Source organism: Lonchura striata, chromosome 3, assembly GCF_046129695.1.
Source record: "Lonchura striata isolate bLonStr1 chromosome 3, bLonStr1.mat, whole genome shotgun sequence".
In the NCBI taxonomy this organism is placed as follows: Eukaryota; Metazoa; Chordata; class Aves; order Passeriformes; family Estrildidae; genus Lonchura; species Lonchura striata.
The window spans coordinates 44,424,894-44,441,599 of NC_134605.1; the positions used below are offsets into that span (position 1 = coordinate 44,424,894).

General features: G+C 38.7%; 1 protein-coding gene across 3 annotated transcripts in view; it reads right to left on the reverse strand.

Annotated features, from left to right (window-relative positions):
* Window positions 1-16,706, reverse strand: part of PCNX2 (pecanex 2) — a 149,571-nt gene that overhangs the window by 22,526 nt on the left and 110,339 nt on the right. For all 3 annotated transcript variants that reach the window (XM_077782114.1, XM_077782113.1, XM_077782115.1), the window contains 3 exons: window positions 15,454-15,669; window positions 4,755-5,008; window positions 305-538 (listed from right to left, as the gene is read on the reverse strand). In XM_077782114.1, coding sequence (XP_077638240.1) covers window positions 305-538; window positions 4,755-5,008; window positions 15,454-15,669 — 704 coding nt within the window. The remainder of the gene's footprint in view (window positions 1-304; window positions 539-4,754; window positions 5,009-15,453; window positions 15,670-16,706) is intronic.

Consider the following 16,706-nt stretch of genomic DNA (forward strand, 5'->3'; position numbering starts at 1 on the left):
ATATATCTGTGCTTTCTAGAGCTGATGAAATTAACATTGTTGGAAATTTGCACAGTAAAGAGCTGGTTCCATATTCAAAGCTTGATGCTCCTAAAGACTCCAGTTTTTGCACACAGGTAGTTTCCAAAATGTTTTTTCCATTCCACAAAACCTGTTTTCCTTTTACATTAAAGCTAAAAGCTTATATTAAATAAATTTTATTCTACTAATCCTGAGCAAGTAAAAGAGTAGCCATGCACCATTTCACTCATATCGCAAGAACTAAAACTAATATTACTAAAAAGAAAATAAAACTGACACGTACCTCCACTCTTTTCCTGGCACAGAACTGAATCCAGTCCAGATAAACACTGCAGAAGCTAGCTCTTGTTATCCCTTGGAGACACGGAACATAATCTTCATCTATGTTAACGTTAAACATTGCAAGGTCACGTTCAATATAATGCCACTTTGCATATGGCTGCAGTATCTTTTGGATAGATTCATCTTTTATCCAGTCCTGGATTTTGGGAGAACTTGCTGTAAAGTATATTATACTCTGTTGACAAAATGTACAAATGTTAGTCACTCTGAACTCTGACTAAAGCAGACATATTTTACACAGAACAGAATAAGCCAAATAGGACCCTGCTATAAACTGTAATAGTATAGCTATTTCTTAAATTTTACTGCTTAGCATCATTATTGCTTCACAAAAATGTTCAAGTTAAAAAGATGACAATTTATATTGACAGCAGACAACAGAAAAAGAAGTAGCATTTTCAATATCCTTCTGCCTTCTAGGAAAATCCATACAATTATAGGAATAGAGTTTCAGCATTCAAACATGTCAATATTAGTGGGGTTTTACAGTCTATCACTGAGAAGGTGATATCAATAATAGCTTAGGCATGTTTTTGAACAAACAGTAGTAGATGGTCCCATCCTCAAAATAGGGCATTTTCCTCAGTGGACTTACTGTTTTCTGGAAATTATGCTTTCCTAATTCTTTAGTAGCCACAAAGATGAGATGTAACAGACGTGTATGACACAAGTCTGTTATTTGTTAATGCAGCAGGTAAAGAATAATAGATTTTTGTTTTTACATGTTGGGTTAAAAAGCTGATAACCGATGTAACCGAGTTTGCTTTTAAAGCACTGAAGGTGCTGGAGCATTCAGCAGGGGTTCTTTAACAAAATACATAAATACTAGAAAGCACATTATCTCATATCTGTGCCTGAGTTTCTAAGTTTTTCTAACCACTCTGTCTGGACACATTAAAATAATAATAAAGTAATAAAAAAATTATATACAAACAGAACTTAGAACATATTTTCAAAAGATTATGAAACTTAAGAGTTCCAGTGTGTTCTATCAGCAGTAAAGTCCCATTATAATATTTTATAATATTAATTTAGTGTTGGATACCAAAGCAAATGAGGAGCAAGTATACATGGCTGAAGATGATGTAGTTGTACTTTACCCAGTCAATGAAAAGCGTGCTAGGCAAATAAATGTATAAAATTAATGTAAGATGGATTACAGAGGACAAAAGCACTACCAGCCCTTTGAAAAACCCCAGATGCTCTCCATAGTGTATTTTTCAAATTGTACAAAAGTAAGAGGAGAATCAAGCTTCAGAGGAAAAAGACAAGTCAGACAGATACAGACAGAGTGGACCCTTAATTCCTTGGCATGGGGAGAAAAATACACTCCTTAAAAAAGATTAATGCAGAAACAATAGAAGCTGAAAACACAGCACTCGGCGAATACACAGACTTCTTGAATACTAAAATATGTTTAAATAAGAATATATTGTGAAGAGATGGAAGAGGCACAAGGGAAAAATATCACAGTAGCTGGGCAGGAAATTATTTCAAAATATATGCAGAAGGGCTGCAGTAGCTGACCCACTTTATTTGTGGGGAATAAAAATCCTTCCATAACAAGAAATGTATGTATTTCTAGGCTGCTAGTGAAATTGCAAATGAAATAAATATAATTTAGGAATAAGATACTCAGTGCAACTCATTGTTTAAAAGATCAATACAGTAATTATTCTTGAAGGATAGAAGAACTAAAACAAAGCATACATTCTCTTTGTTGATTTTTGAGATAGAGTTTGCTTTTTTTATTATGCTCATCTGTGTTTACAAAGAAGCTGATTCAGCTGGGAAAAAATCAGACTTGCAATCAGACACAGAAACAACAAAATCTTCTGTCACCTAATTAAATTCTGCTTTTGGTAACTCTTACAAGATATGTTTTATGCAGAAGTACATCCTCAGCTATATGGCATTTCTGAAACAATATGGTAAATATTTACAACATTGTAAGCTACAGAGAATAAACCAGAAACACTCCAAATGCTCAATGCAATGGAAGTGCAGTTTCTGCAGAAACTCCAACCTAAGTGATTTTTGAGTTTCTGTTTTATGTGACCTGAATACTGCCTTATCTATAGTTCTTCTTGCAATTACTTTCATACTGTTAAAAAGAAAGTGTGAACAACTTTTAGAATGTTCACAGTGAAACTGCACAGGGTCTTGATCTAGATTCCCCCAGAAGAAAGAGCTGGGGAAGGAATCAATTCTCACCTCTGTGTCTGATACTGTTTATTTGGAGGCAAGCATTAAATAAATAGGAAAAAAGCTGATCTAACACATATTATAATCTTCTCACTTTCCAATGCTATAATAAAGATTTTACCAAATCTTTTTAAAGTCCCTATTTATGGAAAAAACTAATTACTTTAAAAGTACAAGGAGAAAATATCCAAATAACTTTATTTTGGGAAGTGACGTTCTAGAGAAGGGATTTCCTGAGTGCCCCCTCCCTTCACTGCTCCAGCCCAGGCTAATACTGAAGATGCCAACAGGTGGTTATTATTATTATTCGTCCTTCCCTAAAAAGAGAAGTAGATTAAAAAGAGACAGCCCAAGGATGAAGACCGACCTTTCTGAGAATGAAGTTCTGCCAGTGCAATATAATAATACTGGCTCAACTAAATCCAATGAGAAGAGATTTGATTTTCATGCTTTCAGAGCCATCAGTAGTGCACAGGAGCTCTGCATAGAGCGGGGATGGAGCCACAGCACACCTCAGTGATGTGGTGAGCATTTAACCCACTCCCTTCTACTCCAAACAGGATCAACTAACCACACCTGTATCACATGGGATGGAAGTTTGTCTAAGCCATCTTACCTATGTCAGTTGCTTCTCACACATGTCCAGAACCAGAAGCTCTAAGCTGCCTTTCAGTTAAGTTCTTACATCCCATGTGGTGAACCTCACACTTCCCACAACTCCTCCATGTATTAATAAATTTTAAGGCACAAAAACAGTTCCAGTATATAAAGCAAAATTCTTCACTGCTTTATACGATTAAGATGCTGATTTTATTGCAGCTTAGACTGGGATTTTTTCAATCTCATTCCCCATAAAAAGCTGAGACATTTGCCAGCTTGTACCAGTTTATGTTCCAGTTATTCAGGTTACCTTGTAAAGCAAAACAAACCAGTTGTAGCAATATACTCATTAAAGAAGACTTGGGTGTTTATTTTTTTTTAGCTTGGTTATATTGCTTTAAAACAATTTATAGCCACAAACACCACTTCTAAAATGAAAAAATTATGCTCACATGCAGTTTTATTTCTAATTAGTTTATTCAACAAAGCAGGTTGGTTACCATGCTGTACTGCCTACAAAAGTATTTATGAAATCCCAGAAGTAATCAACTGCATGATCAAAGCAGCTTTGTAAGGCAATGAGCTTGTTGGTTCATTTGAAAAAAATGGTGATTAACTTATTTACAACAGGTCTCTCTCTGAAGCCAACAGATTTTTACAATTGTGGAGATGTAAGTAAAAAGGAGATGTCAGGGATGGTTGGGAGCTTTAGCAACTGGCTTCATCGCAGTACCAGTGGCATAGCAAGCAGCACTTGGCTCTTGCTGTTTCAGTAGAAGACTATAAAGCTCAATAAATTCTTTATTTGCTGGATTGGAAATTGTTTTGGCAGAGGATGAAGATGTCTTGCTGGACTATAATGTTCAATTATTTTGACAAATTAGTATCTATCTTGCTTTTGTAATCTTAATAACAATGCAATTGTATAAGTGGTGTAAATGAACTGATGTGTTATCAGTGTAATAAACCAACATCAAATGTGTTGTGATGTATATGTAAAACATAAGGTAAGTAGGGGGTTTGCACTACTAAAAACGTACATTTGAGAAAGAGCTCTCCAGAAGTTTCCCAAGAACTTTATGCTTGTTAATAACTTTCTTTTATTTTCCAGGAAAGAAAGAAACAGTGGAAAGACCAAGGCAAGAAAAAATAACAAACTGTTAGTTAGTGAAGCATTGTAAAAACATAAGAACATAAGTAAAAACACTTTGCCTGATTTTATAACTACAGGATGGTAATTCACCTTCTTAATCGCCACTGAAGCATGCCTGCCATTTTCTGTACTAACTGTAAGTATAAGTGATCAGAATTAAATTTAGCAAAGGGAGACATCAATTAATTATCTCTATTCCAGTGGAAGGTGTCCCTGCCATAGGAGGAGGGTTGGAACTGGATGCTCTTAAGATCAAACCAAATGATTCTATGGTTCTGTGAGCTAACATCAAGTCAGTCTGACCGCCAGACTGCAAAGCAGATGGATAAACATAAAGCAAAAAACTTTCAAATGCTCTTTCTTCCGTAGACAAACTGCATTCCATTTGAGAAACCTGCCTAGGAACAAAGTGGACTTGACCAAAGATGTTTACCTTGATATAGTATCTGATAAGGATTCTGCGCAGATCGAACACCTGCAGCATGGTGGCAGCGTTGTTGTCGATGATGCTGTATCCCTCCAGGATGTACTGCGTCCGTGTGATCTCCCACGTCAGCCAGCGCAGGTTGAAGGCTGCATTACAGGACAGCAGGTGAGGCAAGTGCCCAGGCTTACAACAGCAGCAGCCTTCGTTGTCTTCATCTCCTTCTGTTATAGCCTCCACCTCTCTCTGCTGGCAGTATGTCCCTTGGCAGCGAGAAAAAGAGAGTGTGCTGCCAGTTATTGGGGGAGGAGGAAACAAAGGATGTCTTACAAACTCACATTCAAAGTATGTTTGAAGGTTGTACGCACTTACAAAAATCTGAAAGAATGAGCTATGGCAACAAACTCCATGTGAGCCACATGCAGCAGCAGATAAAGGGCTGTACATTACTCATTTACTACTATCACCTATAAAAGCCAAAAGGGCCTTATCCTATGTTCTAGTTCTAATGTGTTCTGAGCCGAGCTAAACTACAGACCACAGCTTCTGCCTTCATAAAAACTCACCAAGAAACAATTCTAAAGAGTCTCACTCCATAAGGCACATTAAGCAAATTGATCCAAGTCTCAGTCTGCTTATTTAATTGACATAGTGGACCCAAAGAAAGATTTTAGTGTGTCAGACCACTTGTAAAATCTGGTTTTTAGCAAACTATCTTGGAAAGCAGGTTCTAAAAATAACATCGACTGGGTTGTTCTCTCTCCCACTGGAGTAAAAGCTACTTTGGATCAAACGTCTCTAATGAACAGCACTAGTGGCAGTACATCACAAAAACAGAACAGCTTTCTAATTAGTCTATTACACAGGCTTTAGATCAAAGTAGAGCAAATTTTTCTAAAAAGAATATGTTACCTCAAAAAGAAGCCATGAGGCAGATGCAGAAGCAATAATGCAGACTCTGCATTTTCAGCCTGTGCTGTGCACTCTGGATGGTCAAGCCAAGCCCTTGTGGATTTGAGATCTATGAATGCAGTTGCTATACTATGTAGGGCACTACTAATGAAAACCCAGGCAGACGCCCATGTGCTCCCCCCAGTATTCTCAGAATACATAAGTTTTATGTTCCTGATATATGCTTCTTTTTAAAATTTACTCTCCATAGGCTGCTGCAGAACTTACTCCCCACTTAGTTTGTACATAAACCATCTTTCAAGGGCATGTCCTGTGATGCAAATTACACATCCTGCACAAGCCTTCTGCCAGAGGTTCACTATCACCCCACAAACTCCTGACTCCATCAACTTCTAAACAGACTTGACAGGAGAGGAAGAGATGTGAGACTGCACTGCAGTCCAACAGCTCCCTCCCCACCAGGACCAAGAGACCTGCTGTGTCACTGTAAACAGGAGAAGAATTTGGCTGTGTTCATCACCTGAACATTCAGCCAGGAAAGAACACAGTGCCATCTTCAATTCCCTGCAGTCTGCCAGCACCCCAAAAGAGAGCCTGGAGCAGAGCAGCATCCCAAAGGCCTTTCTGCGGAGCATGATGACAACTGCTGTGCTCTTAACTGTCTGTTCCGGTCCCATCACAACTCTCTGGTCAACAACCTGTGACCTTCAGTTTGTATCATCAGAAGCAGCATCTAGAATATTCCTTTCTACTCACTAAGAAAAACCTTTCAAAACACAACAAAATATGCTGAAGTATGGGTTATCACTTCTTTTTTTGCCTGTGCATCTGCAAAAATGTGCAAAGCATAAAAGTAAAAAAATAAGAAAAAAATCCAAAGGAAATACCTGAGAAAAACCAGGATTGTAGCCCTCAGAGATGGAGGAAAAAAATTCAGTATATTCCAGGGTTTTCTGTTCAGTTTGCTATGAATGAAAATTTACAAAGTGAACCCAGTGTTGCTCACCCACTGATATGCATTTCTCCTTAGACTTCAGGGATATACAATATGAAAACTTATTAAAAGTCTTCATGTCATCCAAATATAAACATCTTGCCTTTCAGTACTGCCAAGTACAAAACATGACCTATTAGTCTGACATTTCCAGTTGGACTGGACATGAACTGGACTGCTTCTGCTTCATATTTCACAGATTTCTACATGAATTAACACTTAGTGCTCGACAGCAAAAATACCAAGAACTGCTCTGGGTCAGCAGATGCTTCTGTGAAATCAAGTCAGAAGATATCACATTCAAACTGAAGTAGGGAAAACATTCCTTTGTACATTGCTTGAAAACAGTAAAGCAAATGCTCCATGCTGGTGCTGTTACTATTGCTGTTATGTTTATTTTTGAAATGTTAAAGGTCTTTCAGTATTACACTGAACTTAAGAGAAGATAAATCTTCATCCAGGTGCAAAATGAAGCATTGCCAGATGCTTGAAAGTGATGGAGAATGAAAAATACAATGAACAACTGTCCCTGATTACTCGACATCAACAAGACTTCAATATACCTTTTCCCAGTCTATGTAACTATTCATATACTTTTTTCTTTTCTTTTGGTATGGAAAGATCAAATTTTATTTCTGTGCTTTTTATTTTATTTCATTTTTCTATGTATTTTACTTTTTAAATGTTTTTTATTTTATTTTTATTATTTCTATGGTTTACTCTCTCTACTACCTCTTTCAATAAGTGCCAAATATTATTACTGCAGTTTCTGTAATTACTAGTTTTCTTAGGGGACATATTTTGTAAAATTCAGGGCCAAGGAAGCTGGTAAGGCACAGAAAAGGTGATTTCAAGAGACCGTCAATGTTTAAAGGAAACAGTCATCACATGCATAACAAAAAGAAGATGATGCCAGAACATTATTTGCATTTCAACTAATTCTACAGGTTAAAATGCCTCCAAGTTGTCTTTTCTAGGTAATTTTAATCAGCTAGCATTAAAATTATACTACAGGGGGTGCAATCAATGTTGAACTCGAGGAGCAAGAGTCATTCTAAGAGGAACTGTGTTATTACAAAAGCTATGCGAAACTACCAAAGGAGTTCATGTGGTCATTTTATGGATTTATTCCAAAGAATAAATGGAAGTGCTCTTCAACATCTGGCAAACAAGCACTTGATTAACAAAAGCCGTTTGATGGACTTGGGCACTACCACCCTGGGGATTTGGTGTCCTCCCTGCTTGTGGAGCATCTGGGGTGTCCCTCTCAACGGTGTAACCTGAGCCACGGCCAGTGCTCTGACAAAACACCAAATCCTCATTCCTGCTGATTAGTATTTCCAAACAACATCTAGTAAAAGGACTCAAGTCCACAAAGACAACGTTCAGCCTTGATACTCAAGTACATGTTAGTTCCCTCCTAATTCCTGCAGTCAGTTCTAGAACAGCTGCCAGTAATTTCCTCTCATATTTAACGGAGCCTTGCTTTAGGCCTTAATGCACTGGCTGGATTTCAATGCCAGATTGGCATTTTACTGTAAAATTTCATTTACCAGTGCATACATCAATCCTTTTTGGTTCATTACTCCAGACGCTGGTACCACAGAGACTAAGAGCGTGTGCTCAGCTTTATGCGTTGAGCCAGAAGGGACAGGACACAGTAAATGGAGTCAAGCATTTGTGTCTGTGTTTTACAGAAGGATAGACCTGGACTTTTTTGTATGTGCTATAAACTGATGATTTTAATGACATTTTTTATATTGCTTCTCAAAACATTAGCAAGTTCAAGCAACTCTGAAAGAATTATTCACAAAACCAAAGAGCAGGGAACAGAATGTGCCCTTCACTTCTGCAATATAATTAAGTGTAGTACCATTAAATATTAAAATACAGAAAAATGTTTTCACTAATAATTAGTAATTTCAAAATCTGAGGGAAAACATTTTTTTTACATTTCTTTCTGCAGTAGAAGGAAAATAATCTCATGCACTTCACTCAAGTTTAGTCATTCACTCTGACCCTTGCTAGTATAGATGTGACCAATTCATTTGTAAGTTATCTAACACTGGAGGGTTGCCAAAAGTCCATCAACATAAAAAAAATGTGCCAGCTGAACAAAGCAAGGTCAGCCTGTGTGAGCTCAGGAGAAAGCCAGGGTGAGAACATGGAGCTCTTTGTATTTTCCTGACACATCAGGATTTCAGGACAGACCTGTGATCTGCCAGAATGATTTGACCTAAATGGAAATGAGAAAACTGAAACTGAAGACTAATCTTGCTTCAAAAGGATAAAATACACCTAACTGAATGATCACCCAGCCTTCTAGAATTAAAGGCTGAAACCATAGTGCACTTCTGAATGCAATTTTGAAAACTCAGGAAGTGAAAAGCATTTTCCAAGATCTGAGACACCAGGAAGAAAAATCCATTACACAACCACATACTAGAAGTATTCTAGGAGCAGTTTTAATTTCTGTAAAGCACTTCAGTTTAACAACATCCAGAACAGGGACTAATTATTGTGTCTGAAGATAGCAACTGCTTGTGCACTGAGGATTGCTGAAAAATAAGCAACCAGGGTGCAAATATACACACAAAAGACTCATGCCCAAGGTAACTCCTTTCCTAAGCCATGCAGAGGTCCCTTCACAGATGACTCCACACAAACATCTGGTTGCCCACCATTTGTTTGGCAAAAACCAGCACAAGAATGTCTTACCAATAAATGCATTACAGTAGAATTATCTGGCTCTGCTTCAACAAGTTTATGCTACAAACCCAAGTATTCCCAAATTTGGATGGACAAGGCTCCTTCTCAACCATCATTTATTTTCTGCTCAGGATAGCAGTTTAACAAGCACTAAGTTATCACATACACAAAAAAAAAAAAAACATAGTGAGCATAATTACAGCCATTTGAAGGTCATCCTCTACTGAAACACATGTCAGATGTGGTTCTAGAAACGCAAAAAACCAAATACTTCAAAGAGGTGTGAACTGAGCTCACAAATGGAAAGTCATGAGCCTCAGAATTAGACACATTCTGGAAACCTGCAACTTTTTTGGCTCCTTCCTGCTCTTTTGCTTGTGGAAGTGGGATAAAGAACAGTAATTTATAGGCTCTCATAGTCTCAGCTTGTTTCAAAGAAAAATTTCAGGACCTAAAGATTCAGTATCAATTCCTCAAACATCAAAGCTGTTTGGTATAAAGCTGTAGTTTCGCTTTCAGCTCCTTCAGGTGCTTGTATGCCTGAAAAACAATCTGGTTTTCAAACCAGATCAGTTGCAGGGGCATGCCCTCTCCTCAGAAACCTTTCCTTTTCTTGGCCCATAGAGGCACACTGAGAAAGGCCACATGGAGGTAGCAAAGATGTTTGTTGATAAACTTGCAGCTATGAAATACCACAAAAACCTCTTGTATCATATCCTCTGCAGTGCAATGCAAGAGGCATTATTTTGGTTTTGGCAAAGTTATTTTCTTAGTAAAAAGGCTGCACTGCATTTAACATTTTCCTTCTTTCCAAAAGTCTTCTCTAGTGCACCCATAAATACACATAAAATTGTGAAAGGAAGAAAAAGGAAAAATGACATCAAATATTTATTCTAGTATGTGCTACTGAAACTATTCTAAGCCTATTTGAAATTTATAGACAGCTTCCATTGTTGGAGCATCACTGTACACTTAGAAAGGCTTATACATCACAGATTTTCTGCATTTAACATAAAGCATCTTCTTCCCTGTTTCATGCTATTCTTCCCAATTAAATCACCAAGATTAAAGAAACTCCTTTGTATTCTTTCTGTCCATGTTTCTAGTTTTCCAAGAATCGTGTCTCTCAGTTTTTGTTCTTTCCCACAAACACTGCGCTTTTGGTTTATAACCTTTTCTCCCAACAGATGTGTCAAAAAAATACCTTTTAATCAATACCTTTTAATGTTCTGGTACATACATTGAACATACCTCAAGTGTGGTCTCAGGAAAACATGAACATGGGCACTTTTATTTCCCAACAGCAAGAAGTTATTTGTAAAAAAATAAAAGTTGCAACCACTCTTCAGATAAAGAATGATTCTTCCTAGTGCTAGAGAGCCTTCAGAAACAAAAATCAAACACAAATAAATGTTCCTTACACTAGTAATGCACTTGCTACTGTAATAAAACTATGCACCACACACATGCTGCAGAAATGAATAACTGTCCTTATTAGACATCAGTACTGTGCCTAGAGCACACAGCCTGCACTGGCTGCTTGCATACACCATTTTGTGTTGGAAATAAGCACAGAGAGCCCCATGGGCAATCCCATTCTGCTGCCACAGCTGCCTGCCACTGTGTACAACTACATCTGTGTCTACTCTGCACTTCGTGCCGTGATCCATCTAATGAAGTTCCAAGTGAAGCATGAATATTGCACGTGCAACATGCAGTAACAAAAAAAATCACAGCAGAGATTTAGAAATTCGTTAAATGACTGAAGAATACTGTACAGGATTTAGAAAACAGCTCCTGCAGACTTCAAAAACACCATCAGTAAGTAGTTTCTACAATGTAATGCTAAATTAATATCCCCCAAAAGACAATCTGTAGACACACAGACTAAACAGGAAAACATTTTAAACCTCCCTTGTTCTACAGGGAACTCGTGAGAAGGAGATATTTTGACATTGTTTCTGCTTGTTCCCTGGCTGTGGGTTTTCCCATCTCTTCCTTTCAAATTAAATGATATGTTATGTATTTCTCCTGGCAGGCTGCTTTAGCATTCTGCTGTGGTCTAACACACCCAGCAGAGTTAAGTTACTGAAGGCCTCAATTCCCACACCACTGTGCAGCCCCTTGGAAGCGTTCCCCCAGTTTCAGCTCATTTTTACCTTCTCTTTGCTGTCCATAGAGGAGGAGCTGGGCATTTCCTGCCAATGCTTGGAGGACTTGGGCCTCCCCTGCTTTAGACTCAGGATGAATGACACAATGGAAGCACACCCCCTCTCTGTCCATAGAATGGGAGAGTGAAAAACTAATTCATCCAAGGGGTTTAATACAAACAGGACTAAAGACAGATGAAAGGAATCCCAGATTTGCTGACTCTCTTCTTTCAGTCTGCTCAGTCTGTACCTTCTTAGGCTGCCTGCAGGCGTTTGGTTGGGTTTGTTTTTTCATTTAAAAGATGAGACAAATGCTTCTATTAGAAACAGTTAGAAAGGCATCTGGATCAGTCACTTACAATGCCAAACCTCAATTAGAAGGGACTGCAAACTGGGGGGGGGGGGGGAGGGGGGGGGGCAGCAAGTACCTCCTGCTACAGTACATTTAAATTCAGAAGGCTCTGTGATGCCTTCTTAGGACACTACCAGTACTGCCAGCACGGCCTTTTCAGCTACCACGAGAAACATGCATAGGAAAATCCAGAGCTCCACAATGCAAATATTGCTTTTGGTTTAGTCATAAACAGAAAACAGTCACAGAGAACACTGCTGTGATTCACTCATTTCCAAAGCAAACACAGATTTCCTATTTAAGGAACAGCAGATTTTGGGGGCCCTCAATTAAAATTACTTGTTTGAAATTGAAATGAAGCAGCCAAAGCTCAGAAATTACAGATTACAAGTTCCTCCTCTAGCCCTTTTCTCCCCCTTGTGGAAAACCATTCTGTACAATGAAAGGAATGAGGGTCTCCTGTAAAAAAGACTGTATGACCAGAAAACTAAAAATAGGAATGCAGGATGCCCAAAGCAGAGTCTGGTGCTTAATAAGTGCCACTTGACTTCGTAAACCACCAGCTTCTTCCAGGGCACTTCTTTCACTTCTGCAGAAAAAAACATCCTACTGGTTTCAGTATTCAGGCTGTACTCACCAGCCCTTTGCAAGATTTGAAATGGGGAAGAACATGCCCAGTCCACACAGGAGATGTCTCTTGGTGCTGCTTGATGGAAGCCTGCCCTACCTTCCTGCCCCTGCAGGCAGCAATCTGTTCAAGGGAAGGAGTAAAGAATGCCTTCCAAGGCAGAATTTCAGTCTCAGCTTTCACACAACATCCTTTAAATAGCCTTGGTTTATCCCCTTAAGAAATTCTGCCTTCAGGTCAGCTCTTCTGGCTCCTTTTACTCAGACTAGTGCCTGAGTGCCTGGGCACTGCTGTGGCCTGCAGCCCCACCAGAGCAGCCCAGCTCCTTGTAGACAGAAGGACCAAACACATCCAGGAAGGAAGTTCTGCAGCACAGTTTATCTAAAGCACATCAGTCCTCATTGGTTACCTGGAGACACAAAAAACCCTCTGGTGGCAGCACATCACCCCAGGAAGTCTCCACCAGGTACACAGCAGATTACCTGCTTACACTTTGGTGTCCATGAGGCTTTTGGTAGAGTTTGCATCAAATCCAGGCATCCTTATCTGGCTTGTGCTCAGTTCCCCTCTGGGAAACTTTGCTTCTCCCACTCCATCCTTAAGCAGGCTTGTCATTTGTATGATTTCTCTGGCACTCATCCTGCACAGTGCAGTGGGGTTCAGCTCTCACAGGACACAGCACTTGCTACATGTTTGAGCTGGTTTTATCTCAGGTAAGTTCCTTTATTCAACCCTACACAGCTTCTCTGTTCCAGGCCAAACAATGGAATAGCAATACACACACTCCAAGTTTTCTGTTCCCATAACAACTCCTCTACCACACACTCTGAAAACCAGAGAAAACTTCCTTACATACCATGTCTGTGAGGACACAGAATAACCACAAATTTTGTCTTATTCTTGAAACAGGATTATCCAGTGGGTTCAGAGAAGAGAGAGAGTCAATTTTTCTCCTATTTTCTACTACTTCCTCCTCTAGTATTGAGCAGTCTATTCCCCTAGTGATACTCTGAGGGGGAGGAGGCATAGGGGACTGGATTTGTACTGAGGATGAGATAACCTAGGTGAAACCATTTCCTCACTCCTATGCACCTCCATTACTGGCATTACTTTCCAGTTGTTTGCTGCTGCTCTCTTGGTCCAGGCCCATCCAAGACTCAGGTAAGAAGGAGGTGCTGCTTTGCAGGATGCCAGCCTTCCCCTGAGGAGTGCAAGAAAGACTGGGAGAAAGGATATTCCTCTTAAGAACTCAGCTGGCTCTCAACAGCAGTCTGTGAAAGACATGAGAGGCTGTGGGGCTCAGCCCCAGCTGAATTTAAAGACCTGTTGCAGCTGGTAGGCATACTGGATCTATTCACAAAGTAAAACACTGTTAGCTACAGTTAATTAACACTGAACAGCATTAGGCAATCTGCATGGAAAGGTCAATTTTCAGACACATTTAATTACTTAAACTGTAATTTTTAGGGAATAGAGAGATACCTCGACAGGTGGCACACTGCAATTTTTGAGCTCTGCTCTCAGATCCAAGTGCCAAATGGCACTTGCTGGCTGTGAATGATCCTGGCTTAACGTCAAAGAAAGTCTTCCTAAACCACTTTGCAACTATTCAGTCATTCCCCATTCAACTTCCAGTACATTCCTGTCTGCTAGGCCCCAGTCTTTTTATCCAGCTAGCACATGGCTTAAGCATCCTCTCATATGCTTTCACCCATTTCCAACATTTACTTTACTTCTCCTGCCTGCTGATGGTGATGATAGAGGGACCCAGCAGTAAGGGGCAACAGCACAAGGAAAAAGGAAAACCACCTCACAAAACTCCTGAAATTTAAGTGGGAAGATTTCTTTCTTCTGTTTGTTTCAAATCCCACACTGAACTATTTTAACACAAAAGGATGATCAACAAAGATAAATTCTGGAAGTTAGATTGCAAGTACCCATCCCTGCTCACACTGGGGACACTGAAGGAGAAGATGAATACACAATTACTTGCACAGATCTCTTGGAAGTTGAAGAAAGCCTAAGAACCACACATGTGTGACCATGTATTCCTCAACAATCGTCATAAACAACAAGAAATTAAAAGTCTGATAAATTATCTTTCTTCCTTTCCAGTTGTTTTTCCTCACAATTTGCATTTCTTCTGAATAGGCATCTCATGAGGTCCTACAATACCAAGCTGTTTCAGGCATTTACTGTTTTATTTCCACATAACTTTGCTGAGGACACAAGAGTGTTACCTTCATCCTCACTACACAGGAAGGAAAGTGAACATGAAGCATTTACCACAACCTGTTCAACATCCTACATGGAGTCTGTCACAGAGTCAAGACTTGAACCCACATATGTTATTTCCTAGTCTAATCCTACATTTAAGTGCATTCAAAAGCCAGTCTGTCACTTATTTTCTCACACTCAACCTTGTTGAAAAGTCACCTTGATTATACTCTGCTGTTCTAGTGTGACAGAGACCATCTCAGCACTGGCTTCTTGCACAGTTTGATACAGGATATTTTCCTGTGTCAAAAGGACATAGGATATGGAAGGAGTCTTATTTTGGTTTTAGTTCTTTTGTTTGTTTGTTTCCCAAAGACAAGGTGTTTTGGGTTGAAAAATTTTAAAAACAACACCAATTTCCATAGTTATGGAGGAAAATAAATAATCTGAAAACATAACAAAGCATCACTCAAAAGATCTGTGAATCAAGCAAACCACTCAACAAGCCTTCTTTCTGAAAGTCTTAAGATACTGCAGAACATGGCTCCAAATTTCTTAACATCTAGATTTCAAAACAACATCCATATAATGATACAAAGAAGTACAAAGCTTTCAGACAGACAAATATCTGTAGAAAGAGAAAGGTCCTCAAACTCTACATCCTAGTATAGAGTTGTGATAGATTAAAAAGACAGACAGGATTTATTGCTGGTTTTGTTGCTATTTAAATCATCATGGATCCTTACCTCGAAATTCGAGCCCTCTGAGCTGAAAGGTGACAAGGCCATTTCCAATTTCGATCAAGTGCACAAAGGCATTTAAATAATCCGATGCCAGAATAAAACAGTCTCCTGTGTTGTAGTTTCCCCAGCGGCCCAGGATCAAATCTCCACAAAGAGATTCCTGCAGAGATCTTGTCAAATGCTCATAAAAAATGGAGTTGAGATTATTGTCATCATTTCCTACAATCAGAGCAGTGCACATTTGTAAAAAAAAAAAAAAAATACAAAGCCATTGTGCATTAAATTTTATGTTCTTTTTCATTCCTACTTAAATTTGCTTCCTCTAGCTAAATGATGTCTTCCTGATACTTTATACAAGCTACATTTCTTAGGTAGACCTTCAAAGAATCAGGCTAATATGAGGAATATTGTGAATAAAAGATCATATTAGTGATAACACATATTTCAGACTCAATCAAATAACCTTCATGATTTACAACAGTAAGAACTTTTTTGGTCCACTAAAAGTCTCTGCAATGCTAAGTTAATGTCTATATAGTATTCTTAATGTAAAGAAACAAGAAAAACAAATCATTATTACTTTGGTACATGTAGTTAAATTTGAATGTTTTTTCTGAGATTTTCAAATACTTTGGTCACACAGATACCAATAATTTTGTTGGGATTTTTTTCTTCTAGTCCTCTAGTAATTTTTCAAGGCTTTGTTCATGAAAAATCTGTTGGTACTTAAGATGAGGATACTGACTTTAAAAGAGTTTACTCAGTAATACTTGAGTAAGCATGAAACATGCATCACCAGAATTGCTACAATTTAAAAATAGTAGCTATTCAATTACACATGGTTTGGATCAAATGCCCAGGTGAACTTCACCCCATCACAGTCTAGAAGTGTCATCTCTTAAAGGTCTATGGCCTTTAACTGGATTAAGCACTTTATGATGGTGATTTGTGAAAGGGACTAATCCCTTCACAAATGCTATCATGGTGCCACACAATCCAAGTATTGTCCTGTGCTTGTATTCTTTTACACAATATATGCTTAACATGAGAACTGCTTTCCTCTTCTGTTGTGCATCAGAATCCCACCTTCAATACTCTTAAAATGCTGGTGCACAAATACATGTACAAACCAACATCTTGCAGGTGAATTTGTATGCATGGGAGTGTATGTGGATACTGATGCACAGGCAGTCATGCATTCTTAAGTTTGTGTATATTTAGGAGGAGATCTAACATGGAGGAGAAAAAACCCAGAA